The 20,343-nt window shown below is 42.9% G+C and overlaps 1 protein-coding gene and 1 pseudogene across 2 annotated transcripts; one reads left to right on the top strand and one right to left on the bottom strand.

Annotated features, from left to right (window-relative positions):
* The first annotated feature begins 346 nt into the window (after positions 1–346).
* Positions 347–2,824, top strand: LOC104987103 (annotated as a pseudogene).
* Positions 2,825–3,488: 664 nt separating this feature from the next.
* Positions 3,489–19,593, bottom strand: SLAMF7 (SLAM family member 7). 2 transcript variants are annotated; one of them, XM_010837856.1, is made up of 7 exons: positions 19,491–19,593; positions 11,262–11,594; positions 10,872–11,144; positions 10,543–10,659; positions 9,550–9,653; positions 5,416–5,478; positions 3,489–4,586 (listed from the first exon to the last, which is right to left on the bottom strand). In XM_010837856.1, the coding sequence occupies exons 1-7, from the start codon at positions 19,537–19,539 to the stop codon at positions 4,515–4,517; spliced, it is 1,011 nt and encodes a 336-aa protein (XP_010836158.1). In that variant the 5' UTR covers positions 19,540–19,593; the 3' UTR covers positions 3,489–4,514. The 2 variants fall into 2 exon arrangements, with proteins under 2 accessions (XP_010836158.1, XP_010836159.1); XM_010837857.1 differs by lacking the exon at positions 10,543–10,659 and having other exon boundaries at positions 3,490–4,586.
* Between the last annotated feature and the right edge of the window lie 750 nt (positions 19,594–20,343).

The following is a 20,343-nucleotide window of genomic DNA, read 5'->3' as shown; positions in this document are numbered from 1 at the left end:
GAAGGAATGATGCTAAAGCTGAAACTCCAGTACTTTGGCCACCTCATGCGAAGAGTTGACTCATTGGAAAAGACTCTGATGCTGGGAGGGATTGGGGGTAGGAGGAGAAGGGGATGACAGAGGATGAGAGGGCATGTCATCACTGAGTCGATGGATGTGAGTTTGAGTGAACTCTGGGAGTTGGTGATGGACAGGGAGGCCTGGCGTGCTGCGATTCATGGGGTCGCAAATAGTAGGACACGACTGAGTGACTGAACTGAACTGAACAGTTGTCCACTTGTAGTCTGCATTGAGAAACAGTTTGGTGAAGCAAGGTTCAATTCTGGCTGGAGGTGTAATTTTTAAAATGCGTGTGCTTAAAGAACGTAGCAAGAAGAGAGTAGCCTTTTTATCCAAAGCAAAGGCTGGTAAAAATCAAGGTGACTCCAAGAAAATGGCTCCTCCCCCAAAGGAGGTAGAAGAAGATAGTGAAGATGAGGAAATGTCAGAAGATGAAGATGATGAGAGGAGTAGAGAAGAGGTTGTTATCCCTCAGAAAAAAGGCAAGAAGGCTACCACAACTCCTGCAAAGAAGATGATGGTTTCCCCAACAAAAAAAGGTTGCAGTTGCCACACCGGCAAAGAAAGCAGCTGTCACCTCTGGCAAAAAAGGCAGCAGCTACACCAGCCAAGAAGACAGTTACACCTGCTAAAGCAGTAGTAACACCTGGCAAAAAAGGGGCCACCCCAGGCAAAGCATTGGTAGCACCTCTGGTAAGAAGGGAGCAGCTTCCTCAGGCAAGGGAACAAAGAACGGCAAGAATGCCAAGAAAGAAGACAGTGATGAAGAACATGAAGATGACAGTGAAGAGGAAGACTAAGATGATGAAGAGGAGGATAAGCCAGCTGTGAGGAAGGCAGCTGCTGCTTTTGGTGCTGCTCCTGCCACAGATGATGAGGATGATGAGGATGACGATGAGGAGGAGAAAGAGGAGGAAGAGGAAGGGCTAAGAGTGCTGCTGACGATGATGCTGATGAGGAGGAGGAGGATGATGATGAAGAGGAGGAGGAGGATGACGATGATGAAGAGGAGGAGGAGGATGACGATGATGAAGAGGAGGAGGAGGATGACGATGATGAAGAGGAGGAGGAGGATGACGATGAAGAGGAGGAGGAGGATGATGAAGAGGAGGAGGAGGATGATGATGAAGAGGAGGAGGATGATGATGAAGAGGAGGAGGAGGATGACGATGATGAAGAGGAGGAGGAGGATGACGATGATGAAGAGGAGGAGGAGGATGACGATGATGAAGAGGAGGAGGAGGATGACGATGATGAAGAGGAGGAGGAGGAAGAAGAAGAGGAGAAGGAGGAAGAAGAGGAGGAAGAGGATGACGATAATGAAGAGGAGGATGATGAGGAGGAGGAAGAGGAGGAAAAGGAAGAGGAAGAAGAGCCTGTCAAAGAAGCACCTGGAAAACGAAAGAAGGAAATGGCCAAAAGGCAGCTCCTGAAGCCAAGAAACACAGAACCAACTACATCTTCCAATCTGTTTGTTGGAAACCTGAACTTCAATAAATCTGCTCCTGGGTTGAAAATAGGTATCAGTGACCTTTTTGCTAAAAATGATCTTGCTGTTGTCGATGTCAGAATTGGTGTGTCTAGAAAGTTTGGCTATATGGATTTTGAATCTGCCTGAGACCTGGAAAAAGCCTTGGAACTCACTGGTTTAAAAGTCTTTGGCAATGAAATTAAACTATACAAACCAAAGGGAAACAGTAAGAAAGATTGAGATGCAAGACCACTTTTGGCTAAAAATCTGCCTTACAAAGTTACTCAGGATGAATTAAAAGAAGTGTTTGAAGATGCCGTGGAGATCAGATTAGTCAGCAAGGATGGAAAGAGTAAAGGGATTGCTTATATTGAATTTAAGACAGAAGCTGATGCAGAAAAAACCTTGGAAGAAAAGCAAGGAACAGAGATAGATGGGTGATGCAGGCGGATTCATGTTGATGTATGGCAAAACCAATACAATATTGTAAAGTAATTAGTCTCCAATTAAAATAAATAAATTTATATTAAAAAAATAAAATAGAACATAGTTAAAGGTCAAAGTCAAGACCATATAGATGGAAAGAATAGCACTTGCAGTGGTGAATCAAAAACCCTGGTTTTAAGCAACCTCTCCTATAGTGCAACGGAAGACAGTCTTCAGGAAGTATTTGAGAAGGCAACTCATATCAAGGTACCCCAGAACCAAAATGGCAAATCTAAAGGGTATGCATTTATAGAATTTGCTTCATTTGAAGATGCTAAAGAAGCTTTAAATTCATGTAATAAAAGGGAAATTGAGGGCAGAGCCATCAGACTGGAGTTGCAAGGACCCATGGGATCACCTAATGCAAGAAGCCAGCCATCCAAAACTGTTTGTCAAAGGTCTCTCTGAGGATAAAAACAGAAGAGACGTTAAAGGAGTTGTTTGATGGCTCTATTCGAGCAAGGATAGTCACTGACTGGGAGACTGGATGCTCCAAAGGGTTTGGTTTTGTAGACTTCAATAGCAAGGAAGATGCCAAAGCTGCCAAGGAGGCCATGGAAGATGGTGAAATCGATGGGAACAAAGTCACTTTGGACTGGGCCAAACCTAAGGGTGAAGGTGGCTTTGGTGGCCTGGAGGAGGCAGAGGTGGCTTTGGAGGCCGAGGTGGTGGCAGAGGTGGCCAAGGTGGATTTGGTGGCAGAGGCCGGGGAGGCTTTGGAGGGCCAGGAGGCTTCCGAGGAGGCAGAGGAGGAGGAGGAAACCATAGCCACAAGGAAAGAAGACGAAGTTTGAATAGTTTCTTCTATCCCTGTCTCCTCTCTCTCTTCCATTAGAAAGAAAGGACTCTGGGGTTTTTACTGTGTTACCTGATCAATGACAGAGCCTTCTGAGGACATTTCAAGACAGTATACAGCCCTGTGGTCTGCTTGGAAATCCGTATAGATAACATTTCAAGGGAGATAACCCTGGTGGTGTTGACTGGATATTCGTATAAGCTTTTTAAAGAGATGAGTGATAGAGCTAACCCTTATCTGTAAATTTTGAATTTATATTGTTTCTTCCCATGTACAAAACCATTTTTTTCTTATGGAGTTTTTTTTTTTTTTTTTTTTTTTGCGTTGGGGGTGTAAAGGAAAGCAGAATGTTTTATCATGATTTTTGCTTCAGCAATTTTGGGACAAATTAAAAGTCCTAGAACTCTGAAAAAAAAAAAAGTAGTAATAAATACAATCATTTACAATATTTACCATGTGCATATCACTCCACTGGGTGTGGTGTCTCAGAAAGGACACATCTATGAAGGGGAACTGGAGAAGGCAATGGCACCCCACTCCAGTACTCTTGCCTGGAAAATCCCATGGACAGAGGAGCCTGGTAGGCTGCAGTCCATGGGGTTGCTAAGAGTCGGACATGACTGAAGCAACTTAGCAGCAGCAGCAGCATGAAGGGGAACAGAATTTGTCATCTCAAAAATATGTCTCTTTAGCATAAGTATTATTTTGTGCTGATTGTTTTTACAGAAATAGCAAAAGCTCTGAAAATGAATAGACCTTCCTCTTTATAAGTGACATTTATTTTTACACTTCCCCAATGCAGAAGTTGTTTTCCCTTAAATAAAGGAGACACTTCACACCCCCAGACCTGGGATCTCAGATTTGTTCCCAACATTTCCATTCAAGTTGTGTATCCAGAAAGATGTCCAAAAGCAATGTTCTCTCTCGGCATGTTCCTTGTTTGAGTTTCCAGTCAGCCAAACTGTCTTCCACCCGGCTTCTCTTTCCTTGTGCACTTTGACTCCCAAGTCTTGTGTATCCACACTTGACTCCCTGGGTTTCAGAAATCTGTGGTCAGGCCTGCTGCCACTGCCCAGGGAAGTAGTTCCTGAAGGGTCAGTTTCAGGGTCACAGAGAGCACATCTGACCAAAATAAGTGTGAGCTCAGCACAGCACTCGTGAGCTCAGCATGTCACTGATGAGTCAGTAGATCAATCCCCTCTGACTGTTGTCTTCTGCTTCTGCTGCTAAGGTCGGCTGGCCACCCTGAAGTTCTTGCCCTCTTGGCAACCAAGCACTTGGTGTATTCCTCATCTCCAAGCCCTGGAAAGGGAGCTGTTTGAATCCGTGTTAACATTTCAACAGAGATGCTTCTAAGACCCTTGCTTTGAATTGGCCAATAAATTCCTAGTCAAATATCCAGGGAGGGATTTGGGGTTTGAGGAGATTTGTCAGCAGTGGATAGGATGTGGGACTCTTTTTTTTTTTTTTTGCCTCACCCCATGGCTTGTGGGATCTTAGTACCCTAACCAAGGATTGAACCTGGGCCCTCAGCAGTGAAAGCACAGAGTCCTAACCACTGGACCACATGGGAATTCCCAGATTAGGAACTCTTAACTCTGAAGGAGCATAAGGGATAGTTTATTATCGAAGAAAGTCAGTGTTCTTCATTCTTCCTTGAAGTGAATTCTTGTGATCATTTTCTTTGGAGCACATGTCTGTTTACATGACATTGTTATAGATAGATGCCGTTGGTGTATCTGACAACATGGGCAGGGAGTGGGGTTCTGTTACCTGTCGGGCAGACATAAAGATGAAGAATGCTGTAAGGGAGCAGGGCTCTGGATCCTCCCAGGAGACCCCACCATCCCAGACACTTCACTGCCAAGGGTACTCAACCCAACCCCTGCCACTGTGCTTGCTCCTCTATTTAATCATTTTGACCTTAGAAAAACTATCTCTCAAGCTTAACCCACATTTATCTTGAATGCTTAATGGACTGAACTTTCCTTCTAACAATCTATCCAAACCAACCTTTCCTATTACTAAGCACAGTGCTTGCCCCATCCTCAATTTTCTGATCTAGTTTGAAGATGAGAAAGGAAGGTATCCCTGCTTCCACCAAGTGTGATCTCTGAAGGAATAAGATTTACAAACTTACTGTGTTGGTAGTAATTTGACTGTGGGGGGAGGTGCAAACTAGATGTAACATAGCTAGACCTTGGAAAAGAAGAGGAATGTTCTCCTGCCTCCGGTTTACAAGTGACCCGAAATAAGCTGGAATTGTCTCCCCAGCCATCCATCCCTTTCTCCCAGGCACAGCTGAAGCCGTGGACCTTTCCCCATGCCCTCAGTAAGGCTCTTGCTGATTTTCCCTATCAGTCCTACCTGGAACCTCTCTCCTACTCTATTTGTTCCACTTTATCCCCACTTCAACTCCTAAAACACAATTCTCCCCTTTTCCCCACATACTTGTAAACTTAAGCAACAGGAATGGGATATACTGGGTGCCTTTTAGTACCAGGGAAAATGAAATCCCTGGGGCCCAAGAAATTCTAGGTAATCTTGAATAAGAAAAGAGGATGGGACACCTAAGATGAAACTCACCCCTAAGGGTTCTTACCTTTGGGGCTATGTGCACAGTGGAATAGATGGTATTGGCTGGGTTTTCCTCTGGAATAGTGCCCTGTTAGAAAACAAAGACAAAGAAGGCAATGGCACCCCATTCCAGTACTCTTGCCTGGAAAATCCCATGGACGGAGGAGCCTGGTAGGCTGCAGTCTATGGGGTCGCTAAGGGTCAGACACGACTGAGCGACTTCACTTTGACTTTTCACTTTCATGCATTGGAGAAGGAAATGGCAACCCACTCCAGTGTTCTTGCCTGGAGAATCCCAGGGACGGGGGAGCCTGGTGGGCTTCCATCTATGGGGTCGCACAGAGTTGGACACGACTGAAGCGACTTAGCAGCAGCAGCAGCAGAAAACAAACAAAAGAAATCATCACCTACACCCTGGGTCCTTGGAAGAAAAGTTATGATCAACCTAGACAGCATATTAAAAAGTAGAAACATTACTTTGCCAACAAAAATCTGTCTAGTCAAAGCTATGGCTTTTCCAGTGGTTATGTATGGATGGGAGAGTTGGACTATAAAGAAAGCTGAATGCCAAAGAATTGAAGCCTTTGAACTGTGGTGTTGGAGAAGACTCATGAGAGTCCCTTGGACTTTGCAAGGAGATCAAACCAGTCCATCTTAAAGGAAATCAGTCCTGAATATTCATTGGAAGGACTGATGCTGAAGCTGAAACTCCAATATTTTGGCCACCTGATGTGAAGAGCTGACTCATTTGAAAAAACCCAGATGCTGGGAAAGATTGAAGGCAGGAGGAGAAGGGGATGGCAGAGGATGAGATGGTTGGATGGCATCACTGACACAATGGACATGGGTTTGAGTAAACTCTGGGAGTTGGTGATGGACAGGGAGGGCTGGAGTGCTGTAGTCCATGGGGTCACAGAGTTGGACACGACTGAGCAGCTGAACTGAACTGAACTGAACACCCTGGGTCACATAGACAAGGCTAAAGAGGCATCCAGAATCTGGAGAAGGGAAAGCAGAGATGGGAAGAGATGGTGAGAGGGAAGAGAGGGTTCTGGAGCAGGAACAGGGAGTGAGAAGTATTCTTGCCCGTGACTGCCATTGTAATTATTAATGACTTTTTTCAAGAAGCAACTGCATTATTTTTAAACTGTGTTCTGTTTAAATCACCTAATAAATATGTAAGATAAATAAGTCCCGTGAGCTATGAATCTCCCAAGTGATTAAAGAATAATTTGAAATAACACTGCTAATGTTGCAAACAAACTCAAATCAGAAAGGGATAAAACAATGATGACAACAGTAACAAAAGCTCCTCCCAGGCCAGAGACAGATATCCTGGGTCAGTAAAGTTTATTCTTGAACATCGAGGACAGTACTGTGGTCTCCAGGGAATGTGTCTTGAGCAGGAGAAGAGGGGGATGTTAGGAAAGTGATTAGTTTTGACAAAAGTCAGGCTGAGTGGAGCACAGAGAGGTCTCTCCTGTAAGGAAGGAAGGAGCTTTCAGAACATCAACAACTTGGAAGAGGAAATGTAATGACTCCTCTTGGAAAAGTTGTGGATAAGTGTAAGAAGATGCATCCTGATCCAGAGGCATTGATGGCTGAAGTAACACTAAGATTTTTGAGGCTCTAAAGTGCTTTAACTTTTTCATTAAGTGGGCCAATGTGGAAAGAGCACTATGACCCCTAAGGAGCAAGCCCAGCCTTGGCTACAATGATTGCTTCCAGGGGACCTTTTGAAGCTGTCTATCTAGTTCTTGTCTCAAAACTGCCTCTCTCTCTCATTTTTCTATAATCAGTTAATCAATTTGGCTCTTCTGGATCTTAGTTGTGGCACACAGGATCTTCATTGCTGGGTGCAGGCTCTCTTAGTTGCAGCGTGTGGGATCCAGTTCCCTGACCAGGGATTGAACCCAGGCTTCCTGCTTTGGGAGTGTGGAGTCTTAACCACTGGACCACCAGTGAAGTCCCCAATTTGTCTCTTGTTATTTGGATTTCTTTCAACTTTATCTTGGGATTTTCTTTTCAAAGAGTTTTCTTTGAATTAACCTTGTGGTCACTGAAGCTTGATGACCCACACATGGGAAGTCTTGGGTGTGGAACATCTGAGCCTCCTCCTGCTGGTTCCTTGAATTGCCTCAGAGGAAAAAGCATCTCTGAAGCCCACCTTCTGACACCATAACTCAAATATGTTAAAGGAACACGTGTACACCCCTGGTGGATGCATGATGATGTATGGCAAACCCAATATAATATTGTAAAGTAAAAATAAATAAATAAATAAATCACATTTCTATCTCCACTGTCCTATACAAAAGGGATCAGGCCTGCTGAGTGGCCATTGTGCCAGGGGGAAGGAGTGATTCCATGGATCACAGTGTTAGCATTCCCGGCTGGGTCAGAACCAAAGGCCATCAATTCCTGCACAGGAAAGAATCCATAAAGATGGAAGAGATATTGAAGAATCCTTGCATCCCTGGGATAAAGCCCACTTGGTCATGGTGTATGATCTTTTTAATGTGTTGTTGGATTCTGATTGCTAGAATTTTGTTTAGGATTTTTGCATCTATGTTCATCAGTGATATTGGCCTGTAGTTTTCTTTTTTTGTGGCATCTTTTTTGGGGTTTGGTATTAGGGTGATGGTGGCCTCATAGAATGAGTTTGGAAGTTTACCTTCCTCTGCAATTTTCTGGAAGAGTTTGAGCAGGATAGGTGTTAGCTCTTCTCTAAATTTTTGGTAGAATTCAGCTGTGAAGCCATCTGGACCTGGGCTTTTGTTTGCTGGAAGATTTTTGATTACAGTTTCAATTTCCGTGCTTGTGATGGGTCTGTTAAGGTTTTCTATTTCTTCCTGGTCGAGTTTTGGAAAGTTGTACTTTTCTAAGAATTTGTCCATTTCTTCCTCGTTGTCCATTTTATTGGCATATAACTAATTAAACTTAAAAGCTTCTGCACATCAAAGGAAACTATTAGCAAGGTGAAAAGACAGCCTTCAGAATGGGAGAAAATAATAGCAAATGAAGCAACCGACAAACAACTAATCTCAAAAATATACAAGCAACTCCTACAGCTCAACTCTAGAAAAATAAATGACCCAATCAAAAAATGGGCCAAAGATCTAAATAGACATTTCTCCAAAGAAGACATACAGATGGCTAACAAACACATGAAAAGATGCTCAACATCACTCATTATCAGAGAAATGCAAATCAAAACCACTATGAGATACCATTTCATACCAGTCAGAATGGCTGTGATCCAAAAGTCTACAAATAATAAATGTTGGAGAGGGTGTGGAGAAAAGGGAACCCTCTTACACTGTTGGTGGGAATGCAAACTAGTACAGCCACTATGGAGAACAGTGTGGAGATTCCTTAAAAAACTGGAAATAGAACCGCCTTATGATCCAGCAATACCACTGCTGGGCATACACACTAAGGAAACCAGAAGGGAAAGAGACACGTGTACCCCAATGTTCATCGCAGCACTGTTTATAATAGCCAGGACATGGAAACAACCTAGATGCCCATCAGCAGATGAATGGATAAGGAAGCTGTGGTACATATACACAATGGAGTATTACTCAGCCATTAAAAAGAATACATTTGAATCAGTTCTAATGAGGTGGATGAAACTGGAGCCTATTATACAGAGTGAAGTAAGCCAGAAGGACAAACACCAATACAGTATACTAACGCATATATATGGAATTTAGAAAGATGGTAACGATAACCCTGTATACGAGACAGCAAAAGAGACACTGATGTATAGAACAGGCTTATGGACTCTGTGGGAGAGGAAGAGGGTGGGAAGATTTGGGAGAATGGCATTGAAACCTGTGAAATGTCATGTATGAAACGAGATGCCAGTCCAGGTTCAATGCACGATGCTGGATGCTTGGGGCTGGTGCACTGGGATGACCCAGAGGGATGGTATGGGGAGGGAGGAGGGAGGAGGGTTCAGGATGGGGAACACATGTATAATTTTTTTAAAATTAAAATTGAATAAAAAAAAAAGATGGAAGAGATAAAGTGCATTGGGTTCAAGGATTATACATTCTCATTTCTCACGTTGTCCGAATCCTTGGAAAAAGCTCAACTAAACAAAGGAGGGACTCAGAGGAGAATCAGGCCCCAGAAAAAATGGGAAAGAACTCACATTAAAAGTAGAGATTGTATCATACTCGGGCATCTCTTCAGGAATGGGAGGGAAGGGAAGAGTTTTCTGATGAGTGTCCAGTTCCTTCTTCTCTTCAATGATCTCTGAAAACAAGTTGAGAAAGAATCAGAGCTGGTCCTCCTTCCACTGGCCACCCTTATTGGTACACCATCCTATTTGAATAACCCACTTAGAGTGATTTTCAAGCATCCTGATTTTCCTGTAACTGAAGGGTTTTCCAGAACATGAGACTTTTAATGCTAAACCCAGGAAAACTCCAAGATGAACTGGTAACCCTCATCACTTTGCTTCCCAAACTCTAAATAGGAAGCAGAGGAGATCATAAATGATTCCTCAGTGTTTCCAGGAGGGAAAGAAGATCTCAGTGTCTGCAGTTCATTCCTAACCAATGCTTAGGTCCCTCCCTGATACCCTCAGTGGACGGTATCAGTGGGAACCCAAAAAGACAAATCAGCAGGGTTTAGGGACATGGGATGTAGCATGGAGAAAGACAGACAATGCCTTCTCCAAGAGGAATGTATCTAGACTGAGGTGGGGAGTGAAGAGAAATCTCTGGAGTTGATCCAGTGGAGGGACTTGGGATGGGCTGGGGGCTCTGACAGGGATGGGCTGACTGGAGTGTGCTGGTCTGTGGACCTCAGTGTTGGAGGCCATGGCCTTCTGGTCAGGGGAGCAGAGTCAGCTGTGTGGGGCCTGTGTCAGCAGAAGGGCTACACTAGTAAGTCCCTCTGGGGGGAAGGAGAAGGCAGGCACTGGAGAAGGGACTGATAAGGCCTTAGGATAGAAATGAAAGTATTCTCTCCACTGCAGAACCAAGTGCCAATGGATGGTCCTGTCCTTTAGGACAGACTGTGGCTTCTTCATTTCTGCATCCTTAGTGCCAGGCACGAAGCTTGACACACAGTCCAACATATGCTTGTTAAATGAATGAGGGAAAAGATGCAAGATTGAGGTAAACAGTACATACTCTACCTTTTTTTCTTTCTCTTTGTATGATAAAAATAATTAACACCAGTGCGAGGGAACAGAGCAGGAAGAACGACAACAGGACGTAGAGGACCACGTAGGGAGCCTGGCCCCCAGCAGCACCTTTAGAAAGAGAACGGGTGGAGGCAGAGCCAGGGAGAAGCATCAGCTAGGGAAAATGACACAGCTTTTAGAGCAATTGCAACCTTCCTCCCAGTCTGATGATTTCCCCAGGGCTTCTAGTTTTCACAAAAGGTTTGTTCACATGGGAACCAGGAGAAGAAGATATAGGTCTTAAGAACAGGGGCTCCCGGAGAAAGAGGAGAGACAGTCACCTTCACAGAGATTCTGGGCAAAGATAGGGTTTGAGGAGTTGCTGCTGATGGGGTTACTGGCCATGCAGATGAAGGTCATGTCACTTTTCTCCCACCTCCAGGATATGGGGAGAATGGAGCCCCTGTGTGATTCATTGGTTGTCTGGTCCAGAGACTTCCAGCTGTAAGTTACATCCTCTTCTCCATGTTCCATGGAACATGTGAGATTGGTTACACAGGTGCCATTCTTATTCTCCTGCAGACCTATGACGACTTTGGGCTTTGACAGGTACTCTGTAAGAGAAATAGACAACCGAATAGACATCCAGTCTTTGTTTGAACAGCTTCAATATCAGGGGGTTCACCACTTTATGAAGGCAGTCATCCGCCTTCGGACCTGATTCTGCTCACCATAGACATGCAGCTCATACTCCTGGGTGAGGGGATCCTGGAGGGTTGAGCTGTGTATCTCCACACGGTAGATACCTGAGTCGTTCTTCTTCAGTCTGCTGAGCTTCAGGGAGTAGCCTTCATGTGGGAAATTCACTCTTTCCATGTTACGCTTTTGGGTCACTATGACAAGGGCTTTTTTGCCTGCTGTTTTTGGCTGTATGGTAACGAGAGTGGTTGAATTGAAGACCCAGATAATGCTGTCAACTAGATTTACTGAGAGATTCAGAGGGAAAATCACAGACCCACCAATGGCACCAACCAGCTTCTTTGGGATTCCAGAGGCTGCTGGCCCTGCAGAAACAGAGAACCATAAAATAAACCCTAGTCCCTGCCTTTGCCACCAATTACTCACTCCCTTTGGGTCTCGGAAAGGTCCCAAGAAACCCTTTCAGTCTAACCTAACCAGCCCCAGGAAACCTTTTGGGACCTCCTCACACAAAGACATTGAGGTCAGAATTCTCTGCCTGAAAGGGGTGATGGCAGGTAAATCCACCCCATTTCCAGAGACCTCTGGTTGAAAAGACCAAGCTCTAAGGTACACCGTGAAACCCAGCTCCAGTCTTGACAAGTTCCCGTAGAAGGACAAGTAGGGAGGTTACTGTTCAAGCTCCATGTAGGACTTCCAGGCTGCTCCTGGGAGAGCCAATTTTGATGCAGATGAGGAAGGTGACAGTCTACATGACCTGGGACAGAGGTTCTCAAGCACAAGCCAGAGCACTGAGAAGAAAGCTATAAGTTCTTAAAGACAATGGTCACATAGAATTTTGAGGATGATTTATTTTTCTATTTTTTAAAATTAATTAATTTTTTCATTGAAGGATAATTGCTTTACAGAATTTTGCTGTTTTCTGTCAAACCTCAACATGAATCAGCCGTAGGTATACATATATCCCCTCCCTTTTGGAGCTCCCTCCCATCTCCCTCCCTATCCCACCCCTCTAGATTGATACAGAGTCCCTGTTTGAGTTTCCTGAAACATACAGAAAATTCCCATTGGCTATCTATTTTATGTATGGTAATATCACCTCACACCGGTCAGAATGGCCATCATCAAATAGTCTACAAACAATAAATGCTGGACAAGGTGTGGAGAAGAGGGAACGCTCTTGCACTGTTGGGAATGTAAACTGATACAGTCGCTATGGAAGACTGTATGGAGATTCTTTTAAAAAAACTAGGAATAAAACCACCATATGACCCAGGATTCCCACTCCTAGGCATATACCTTGAGGAAACCAAAATTGAAAGAGACACATGTATCCCACTGTTCATTGAAGCACTATTTACAATAGCTAGAGCATGGAAGCAACCTAGATGTCCATCAACAGATGAATCGATAAAGAGTTGTGGTCTATATATACAATGGAAAATTTTTCTATTTTATAATAGAATGGAGGGAATTCAAGATCATCCCTAAATGAGGTTCTCATTCACTTGAGTTCCAGTATCCTTTCTTGAGTGAAAAGGAAAAAAATGGGTGACTGGGAGCTCTGAAATATGCCCAGGCTACCTTGTGATGCTTACTCTGAACTATCAGGAATTGTAGTAGGGTTTTAATGCCCACTGTTTCCCCAATTTTTATTTCACTGCAATACTAATTCACCTCAAAAAGCATGACTTGCAAACAACCATCACTGATTTTTTGTCTCCAGGTGAAAAATAGCTAAGAATGGCTGCTGAAAAAGCTTCCAGAAGTGGTCAAGTGAGTTTTTCTAGTAAACAAGTATGAGGAATAAGTCACCTTCTACCTATTAAGATCTGAAGGTTGGCCTCTGGATGTAGCAGTGAGGGAACTTAAACAGGGATTAGCTGTTTGAAAGCCCCGACTCTGATCTCATGTAACCAAAACCAATGCTTACAGGAAGAATTTTTTTTTCTTTTACAGTCTCATTTTATAGATCAGGAACCACAGCCACAATGAGGTTAAGTGACTTACTGAAATACATGGTAAGAGGCAGACGCTACCTCAGTACTCACAGGGTTAAGACCTTATACAGCATATTTTACAAATGAGAAAACTCAATAGTAGAAGTTATTCAAGGTTCAGAAATAGTGGAAAAAGTAAAATCAGAACCAAAGTCTTCTCCTTAAAGATGTTCTCTGTAAAAGTAAAAACCCAAAGTTATTTTTCCTTCCTAGTTGGTCATTCTTCCATAAAATATTAAAATTTATATTTTGTGCTGTGTTGGTATAAAAATGGATGTAACACCTGTTAGATTTGTTACTACATAGTCGTTATTATTGCAATATTTTTTTTCCTTCAGATTAAAAAAAAAAATCAAAATGAAAACTAATGTGGGTCCCAGGCACTGTGCCTACTTGGGCCTGTGCTGATTGACCAATCATTCAGGCTCTTTTTTGTTTCACAGCTAGATCTCTTACCATAGTATTTTCTACCACTCAATACTCATATAACTCATAACTCTTCTAGTAAAACCCAAATTCCTGCAACTGGCTTATTCAGATATCTAAAATCATGAAAGCCTGAAAGTGAAAGTGTTAGTCGCTCAGTCATGTCTGACTGTTTGCTACCCCGTGGACTATAGCCCGCCAGGCTCCTCTGTCCATGGGATTCTCCAGGCAAGAATACTGGAGTGGGTAGCCATTCCCTTCTCCAGGAGATCTTCCCAACACATGGATCAAGCCCAGGTCCTCCATATTGCAGGCAAATTCTTTACCATCTGAGATGCCAGAAGAAGTTTTTATCTAAAATTATAATTCCTGTTAACACTCATAACTATGTTGCTGTTACTAAGGGTTTATTCTGTGTCAAATATTTTTTGTAAATATTACACCTGTGACTTAGAGCAATCCTGAAAATTAGTTTTGATCCTTTTATTAGGGATCAGCAACCTTATAGGCCATGGGCCAAATCTGTTCTGCCCCTGTTTTGAAAATAAAGTTTTATTGGAACACAGCCATGTTCTTTCCATAGCAGCAGTCTATGACTGCTTTTCCACTACAAAGGTTGAATTGGATAGTTGTGATAAAAATCATACTGCCTGCAAAACTTAAAATATTTACTATTTGGCCCTTCATAGCAAAAGTTTGTAAACTGGATTTGATTTAAACAAAACCAAACCTCAAGTAACTTGTCCAAGAGCACAAAGCTAGCAGGTGATAATTTGAGGGTTTAACCCAATGTCATTCCAGCCCTGGAGCCTGAACTCTTTACACTGCAGCTCAGTTTGAAGGTCCCTTGGCATTTGTTACAGCTCCAGCCCTTTCCATTACTCCCCATCCTCAGTTCCCTAAAGGGTTTAGGTGTCCACTCTGAATCCCAGGGGCCTCACTGGATCCCAAATTCCCATTCAAGTCCTTTCTTGACCATCCTTCAGGTGCAAGCAGTTCTATCAATGCCCCAGAGTAAGGGAATCTGTTGCTACCAAATGTTGACCTAGTCCTCTGATTACAGGTCTTGACCAACTTATTTGCTAAATTTATCTCTGCAAGAACTGGTTTCTCTTCCTGGGTGAATGCTCTTTAAGAGTTGGTTTTTTCTTTCAAACTTTTTCCTCTCTATATCAGTCAGTGGATATATACTTTGGATCGCTCAAGCCTTTGTCAAATCACCCTGTTAAGTAAGCAGGTTTTTTTTTTTAAACTGCCCTCCTTGCTTCTCTAATACTAAGGGAAAGATGATTTTTCATTGCTTTCTCTTTGGTCATCTCATGAGGTGTCAGAATAGTCCCAGTAAATGTTACAGACAAAAATTAATTTTATTTTGAATTTTTGATTTGTCAATTAATGCATTCATTCGTTTACTTCAATCACAAGATGAAAGGGGTGAATATTTTGAAGTCAAGTAAAGACTGGCTATGACTTGCCCCTAAGTAGGTGAATTTCCTGGATTAGGGTACATTTCAGTATATTTTTTTTCATTTGATGTGTTGAGGTGATAAAACTGTAAGAGTTTGACTTTCGTGTTTTAGCACTCATGCAACACTTAAGCCACAAGTAAATAATTGTTCTTTTTACATCTCTACATATGTAGTTCTATCTCCCCAGGGTACATTTTAAGAAACGTGAATTTTGTGAACATATAAAAACTGTCTTCAAATTCGTTGTTCCTTGTTAGAATGAAACTCGAGGGCATTAAAGTGCAAATTGCCAACGGGAACCTAGATGGAGGACATTGTTCTGTCTTTATTGTATCTTCAGGATGAGAAGAAGCATCATAAAGGAGAAAAGTGGTTCCATGCCATTCCTGTATGTGAGCTCAGAGGTTAGGGGGCTGGACTGGCAAATCCTAACCAATTTTGCTTCCTCTTCCCAGTTGACTGTTTCTTGATCCAGAAACAAGACACTTCTCTTCTCAGGTGTTAAGACAGAACTAAAGCTTCCCTCTCTTGGATGGCTTCCCCACCTTCAGTGTGTGGTCCTCTATAGTTTTACTACATCTAGGTAGGTCATGCTCTGCTCGTTCAGTCATTCCTTCTTTTAACAAGAGTTTGTTTAGCTCCATATTTTGGCCAGATACTGTTTAGGAATTGGAGGGTATAAATGGGGAGCAAAATAATCATGATCCTTGTACTCATGGAGTTGGAAGAGAGTCATTAAATAAGTAACAACATGTGTTGTGAAAGGAGAAGTGACAGGTACTTAGGGAACACACAGTGGGGGATGGGGGATGTAACATGTATGATCAGAAGAGCCTAGAGAATGGGTGGCTATTCCCATTTATCTATAAGGCCTGGAGGTTTGGATCCCATGAGATTCCCACCTGGATCAGTGCAGTAAATACTGTAACTTGCCTCCTCTGCATCCATTTCACTCCCTCCTCATTTTGTAGCAGCAAAATGGTTTGGATAAGACTGACAGGCACTCAACTCAAGTAGTAGCCTTCCTCTGGCATTAGTTCAGGGGTATTACACGTCCCAGGTTGACTGTATCTAGAGAAGCCCAGGATTTTTGCTCCTAGGCAAGCAAAAGTTGATGCTGTGGGATGATTGAAGCCTTGGATGGCCACTCACTTAACTACCAGACATGCAACCAGGACTCCCTCCTCAGCTGATCCCCTGTTTATGTCCTAACTCACACTTTTTTTTGGTGCTTTATCCTTGTCTCTGTCTATCGAAATCATGTTTAATACTCATAAAGCCTACTTCAAAGCCCTTCCCTGAGAAAGTCTTCAACTCTTTCTCACACTTAACCTCTTGAAATTCCACCATGATTGTCATTTTATTTTCCACTTTAAATTCCCCAGAAGGAGCTATTTCCCTAGCAGTTGACTAGACATACCATTTTGCTGTGAATTAGCAGATGACTGATCTACAGGCATTAGGTTCCAGATCCTGTGGTGATGGGGTCTGGGATCTCATCCAGGGATGAGTGGAGATGACCTCTCCTCTCAAGCAGCTTGGGGCAGTGTAAAACAGAACTCTGGGCTAACTGGGTGTCAGGAGACTTGGGTTCCATTCTGGTTCCTCTGTAATAATAACTCCAGCAATGAATACTTGGTATAATGAGTATTCCCTTTCTTGATCCTCAAAGCAACTCTGTGTGATAGAGGTTAAGCTGAACTTTATAGATAAAGAAATTGGGGCTCCAAGATGTTGAGTCACTTTCCCAAGACCCCAAACTGGAAAGTGGCAGATGTGACAAGAGGAGATAGTTTGTTCCTCGGCCTTCTCTAAAGACCTCATTCTTTCCACTTCTGCCTCCCACTACTGCTTTGAGTTTCAGTATTCTAAAGTCTCACAGGAGAAAAGGCATAACCTTTATTCACCAGAGTTTGGGTGAGGGTGAAGGGTGAATACAGATGTGAAGGTTGTTTTTGAGAAGCACACAGCAGTCTGAACCATGGTGGGGGGCACAGGGGAAGCAGGCAGTAGTGGTATAAGAGACAGGCTTTGAGAACGCTTCCTACTTTTGGGTCTCATTTCTACAAGAATGACTAAAAGTGAGATTTCCCAAAACCTCTTTTGGGCGGCTTCTTTCAAGGTAAGCTTCTTAGAAGGTGGTCTGGACCCTAATGCATACACATCAGTAACTGGTTAATGCACAACAAAAGAGTATGTCCAGCCACCGCACAGGGAGATAGCTCCTACAGTGAGCATTCCCAGCTACTTTTGGAAGTGGAGGGAGCTGGGAGAGAAGACCCTTTGCTTTTTGCCATGGCCAAGTCTCAGATATTTTTTGCACCAGGAGAGTCAACCCTAAGATGCTCTTCATAACAAGAAGGGACCACAGCTCCTCCCCTTTGCTACACGCCTTTCCTTTGGGTTGTGACCTCCCAAACCTTTTTTCTTGTTTTTCTCTTCTTGTCTTTTTCAACATCTCCCCAATACCATCTCACCCACTTTTTCTAATTTCATTTTATTAACTTTCTCCTCAACACTATTGTATAATAGAATCACCACAAAATTGTGCCCATTTTCCAGATGAGAATACTGAGGCTGCAAGAGTTACTCCTTAGTCCCTCTGAATTTGGCTAGGGTGATTCTTGGTTGGTGCATCCACATTCTGACAATGGAGTTACCTATTCTTCTTGGGCATTTCCAGCACCTACCTTGGCTTCGTGTACCTGGAGAGAGAAGGAATCCCTGGGGAAGATTCAGCTCAAGTACATGTTTGTCAAGCACTTTTCCTGGGAGTACAGTGTTAGCCAGTTAGTTTGCTGTGATGAAATGAGCACTAGCTTTGGAAACTCAGTCTCTGCTCTACCTCCTCTTGCCTAAGACATTTGACTTCTCAGAGCCTACATTTTGGGGATAATAATACCTATCTTGAAAACTTGTGAAGAAATTGTATGAAAAATGCCTTGTGTAATATGAGCTTAATAAATGGTGATTTATTATTTATTGTTCTGCATTTATTATTTATTGTTCTGCATTTGATATCTCATTTAAAACACCACAATAATTTGCAAGTTAGGTTTCATTTTCTGCTATGAATTTGTAAGCAAAAAGTTTCAGAGGCCAAGAAACCTATTCACAATAATATAGTTACTATCAAACACAGGACTTCTTGTCCGGGGGCAGCACTCCTTCCATGGTCCTACTTCCTGGAAGGTCTAGAACAATCTTGGATTGTCCTTTCAATCACAGGAGGTATAGCATGCAGGCTGCCACAGTCTCTTGGAGCAGGGCTGCTCCAACCAACCTGCGAGCACCTGCTGCCCCAGGTCAGGTTTCAGGCGAGCAACCTGCCATGTTTCCCCCCACATCACCATCCCCAAGTTCCACTTCTGATCACCATTTCCGTTCAGGAGAGGTTTTAAAGTGGGGGTCTATACCAGGACCAGGTGCTTCCTAAAAACAGAAACTTTTAAAGAACTCAAGGAGGGTGAGAGTCTGTTGATGCAAAACACTTCAAGAGCTCTGGTGGTGGGGAGGAAAGGATTGGTTTTCTAAGTAGACACTGATTGCATTGCTTGGGTTAAGAGAGAAAATTCAAAAGTTCTCTGCCATTAAAATGATTGTTAAATGCATAATCATTTAAAATATTTTTCTAAATAACATGTATTCATATTGATATAAATTTGAAACATGGGCTTCCCTGGTGGCTCAGTGGTAAAGAAACTGCCTGCCAGTGCAGCAGATGCAGGTTCGATCCCTGGGTCAGGAAGATACCCTAGAGACAGAAATGGCAGCCTACTCCAGTATTCTTGCCTGGGAAATACCATGGATAAAGGAGCATGGCAGGCTACAGCCCATGTGATCACAAAACAGTTGGACATGACTTAGCGACTAAACAACAATGAAAATATAAAACATAGAAATACATGTATAAATGTTATAAATATATTTAAATAAAAATATTTAAAATACATATTTCTAAGTAAAGAAATTTACACTTGTACCATCTCAGCATCTCATTTTGTTTTTAAAATTACTCTCAAAATGAGGAAGAGCTGAGGTCTGGAGAAGATGACATTTTTCATCTAATTCACGGCAGACTCCAGGTTAGAACACAGGTCTTCCTGATACCCAACACCACTTCGTTCAGCCCTTCCTTCCCTGGGACAGTCAGAAGAGCAGTTAACCCCCAAAGTCATTCCTTCTCCTGTCCCTGCAGTCTCTTTCTGCCATATGTGATTCAGATACCACAGGAAACAAAACAATATTACATGAGAGATAGAGCCTGCTGAGTTGAGCCAGAGATCCAGAGTGGAGCCAGGAGCTTGGAGCTACACCCAGGATGGGGTAGACAATCAGGAAAATAAGAGGATCTGGTTGCACTCACCTGTGAGCTGGCAGAGGAGAAAGATGAAGCATGCTGGGGCGCCAAGCATATTGCTTTCTGGGTGTTAACCACTGAAATAAACGCACTTCCCTTCTGTAGTGTTTATATTTCTTCCCCAGTTAGAAGGTGGGGTCATGGGATAGTGAGTCACGTTTAGTGACTTTTTTGCCTATGTTCACAAAGAATGACTAAATCACTAATGATTAAAGCTATATGGTCAACAGTTTCTGCTATACCATAGGACCTCTCCGAGATTCAGAAGAGAGAACATGGAAGGAAATAGAAGGTTATGGAGAATGAGAGAGTTGCACTGGAGATAAAATAATATCTCTTGAGCTTTTCAGAGTACCAGGAGTACCTGAATTCTTTAATGTATCCCTCATAACAATCTTGTGAGTAAAATACTTCCACAATCCCTAGTTTTACAGATGAGAAAATGAAGGCTTAGAGTATATTACAGCAAAATTAAGTACTTCTTTAATCAAAAGAAATCATTATAATAGTAAAAAGAAAAGCCATGTGGTGGGAGAAGATATTTGTATTCAGTTCAGTTCAGTTCAGTTGCTTAGTCGTGTCCAACTCTGTGACCCCATGAATTGTAGCACGCCAGGCCTCCCTGTCCATCACCATCTCCTGGAGTTCACTCAAACTCACGTCCATCAAGTCGGTGATGCCATCCAGCCATCTCATCCTCTGTCGTCCCCTTCTCCTCCTGACCCCAATCCCTCCCAGCATCAGGGTCTTTTCCAATGAGTCAACTCTTCACATGAGGTGGCCAAAGTATTGGAGTTTCAGCTTCAGCATCATTCCTTCCAAAGAACACCCAGGGCTGATCTCCTCTAGAATGGACTGG

The sequence above is a fragment of the Bison bison genome, unplaced genomic scaffold (genome assembly GCF_000754665.1).
Source record: "Bison bison bison isolate TAMUID 2011002044 unplaced genomic scaffold, Bison_UMD1.0 scf7180017864082, whole genome shotgun sequence".
NCBI lineage: Eukaryota > Metazoa > Chordata > Mammalia > Artiodactyla > Bovidae > Bison > Bison bison.
Note: the sequence above shows the minus strand (reverse complement) of the source record. Positions and strands in the feature narration are given on the sequence as shown.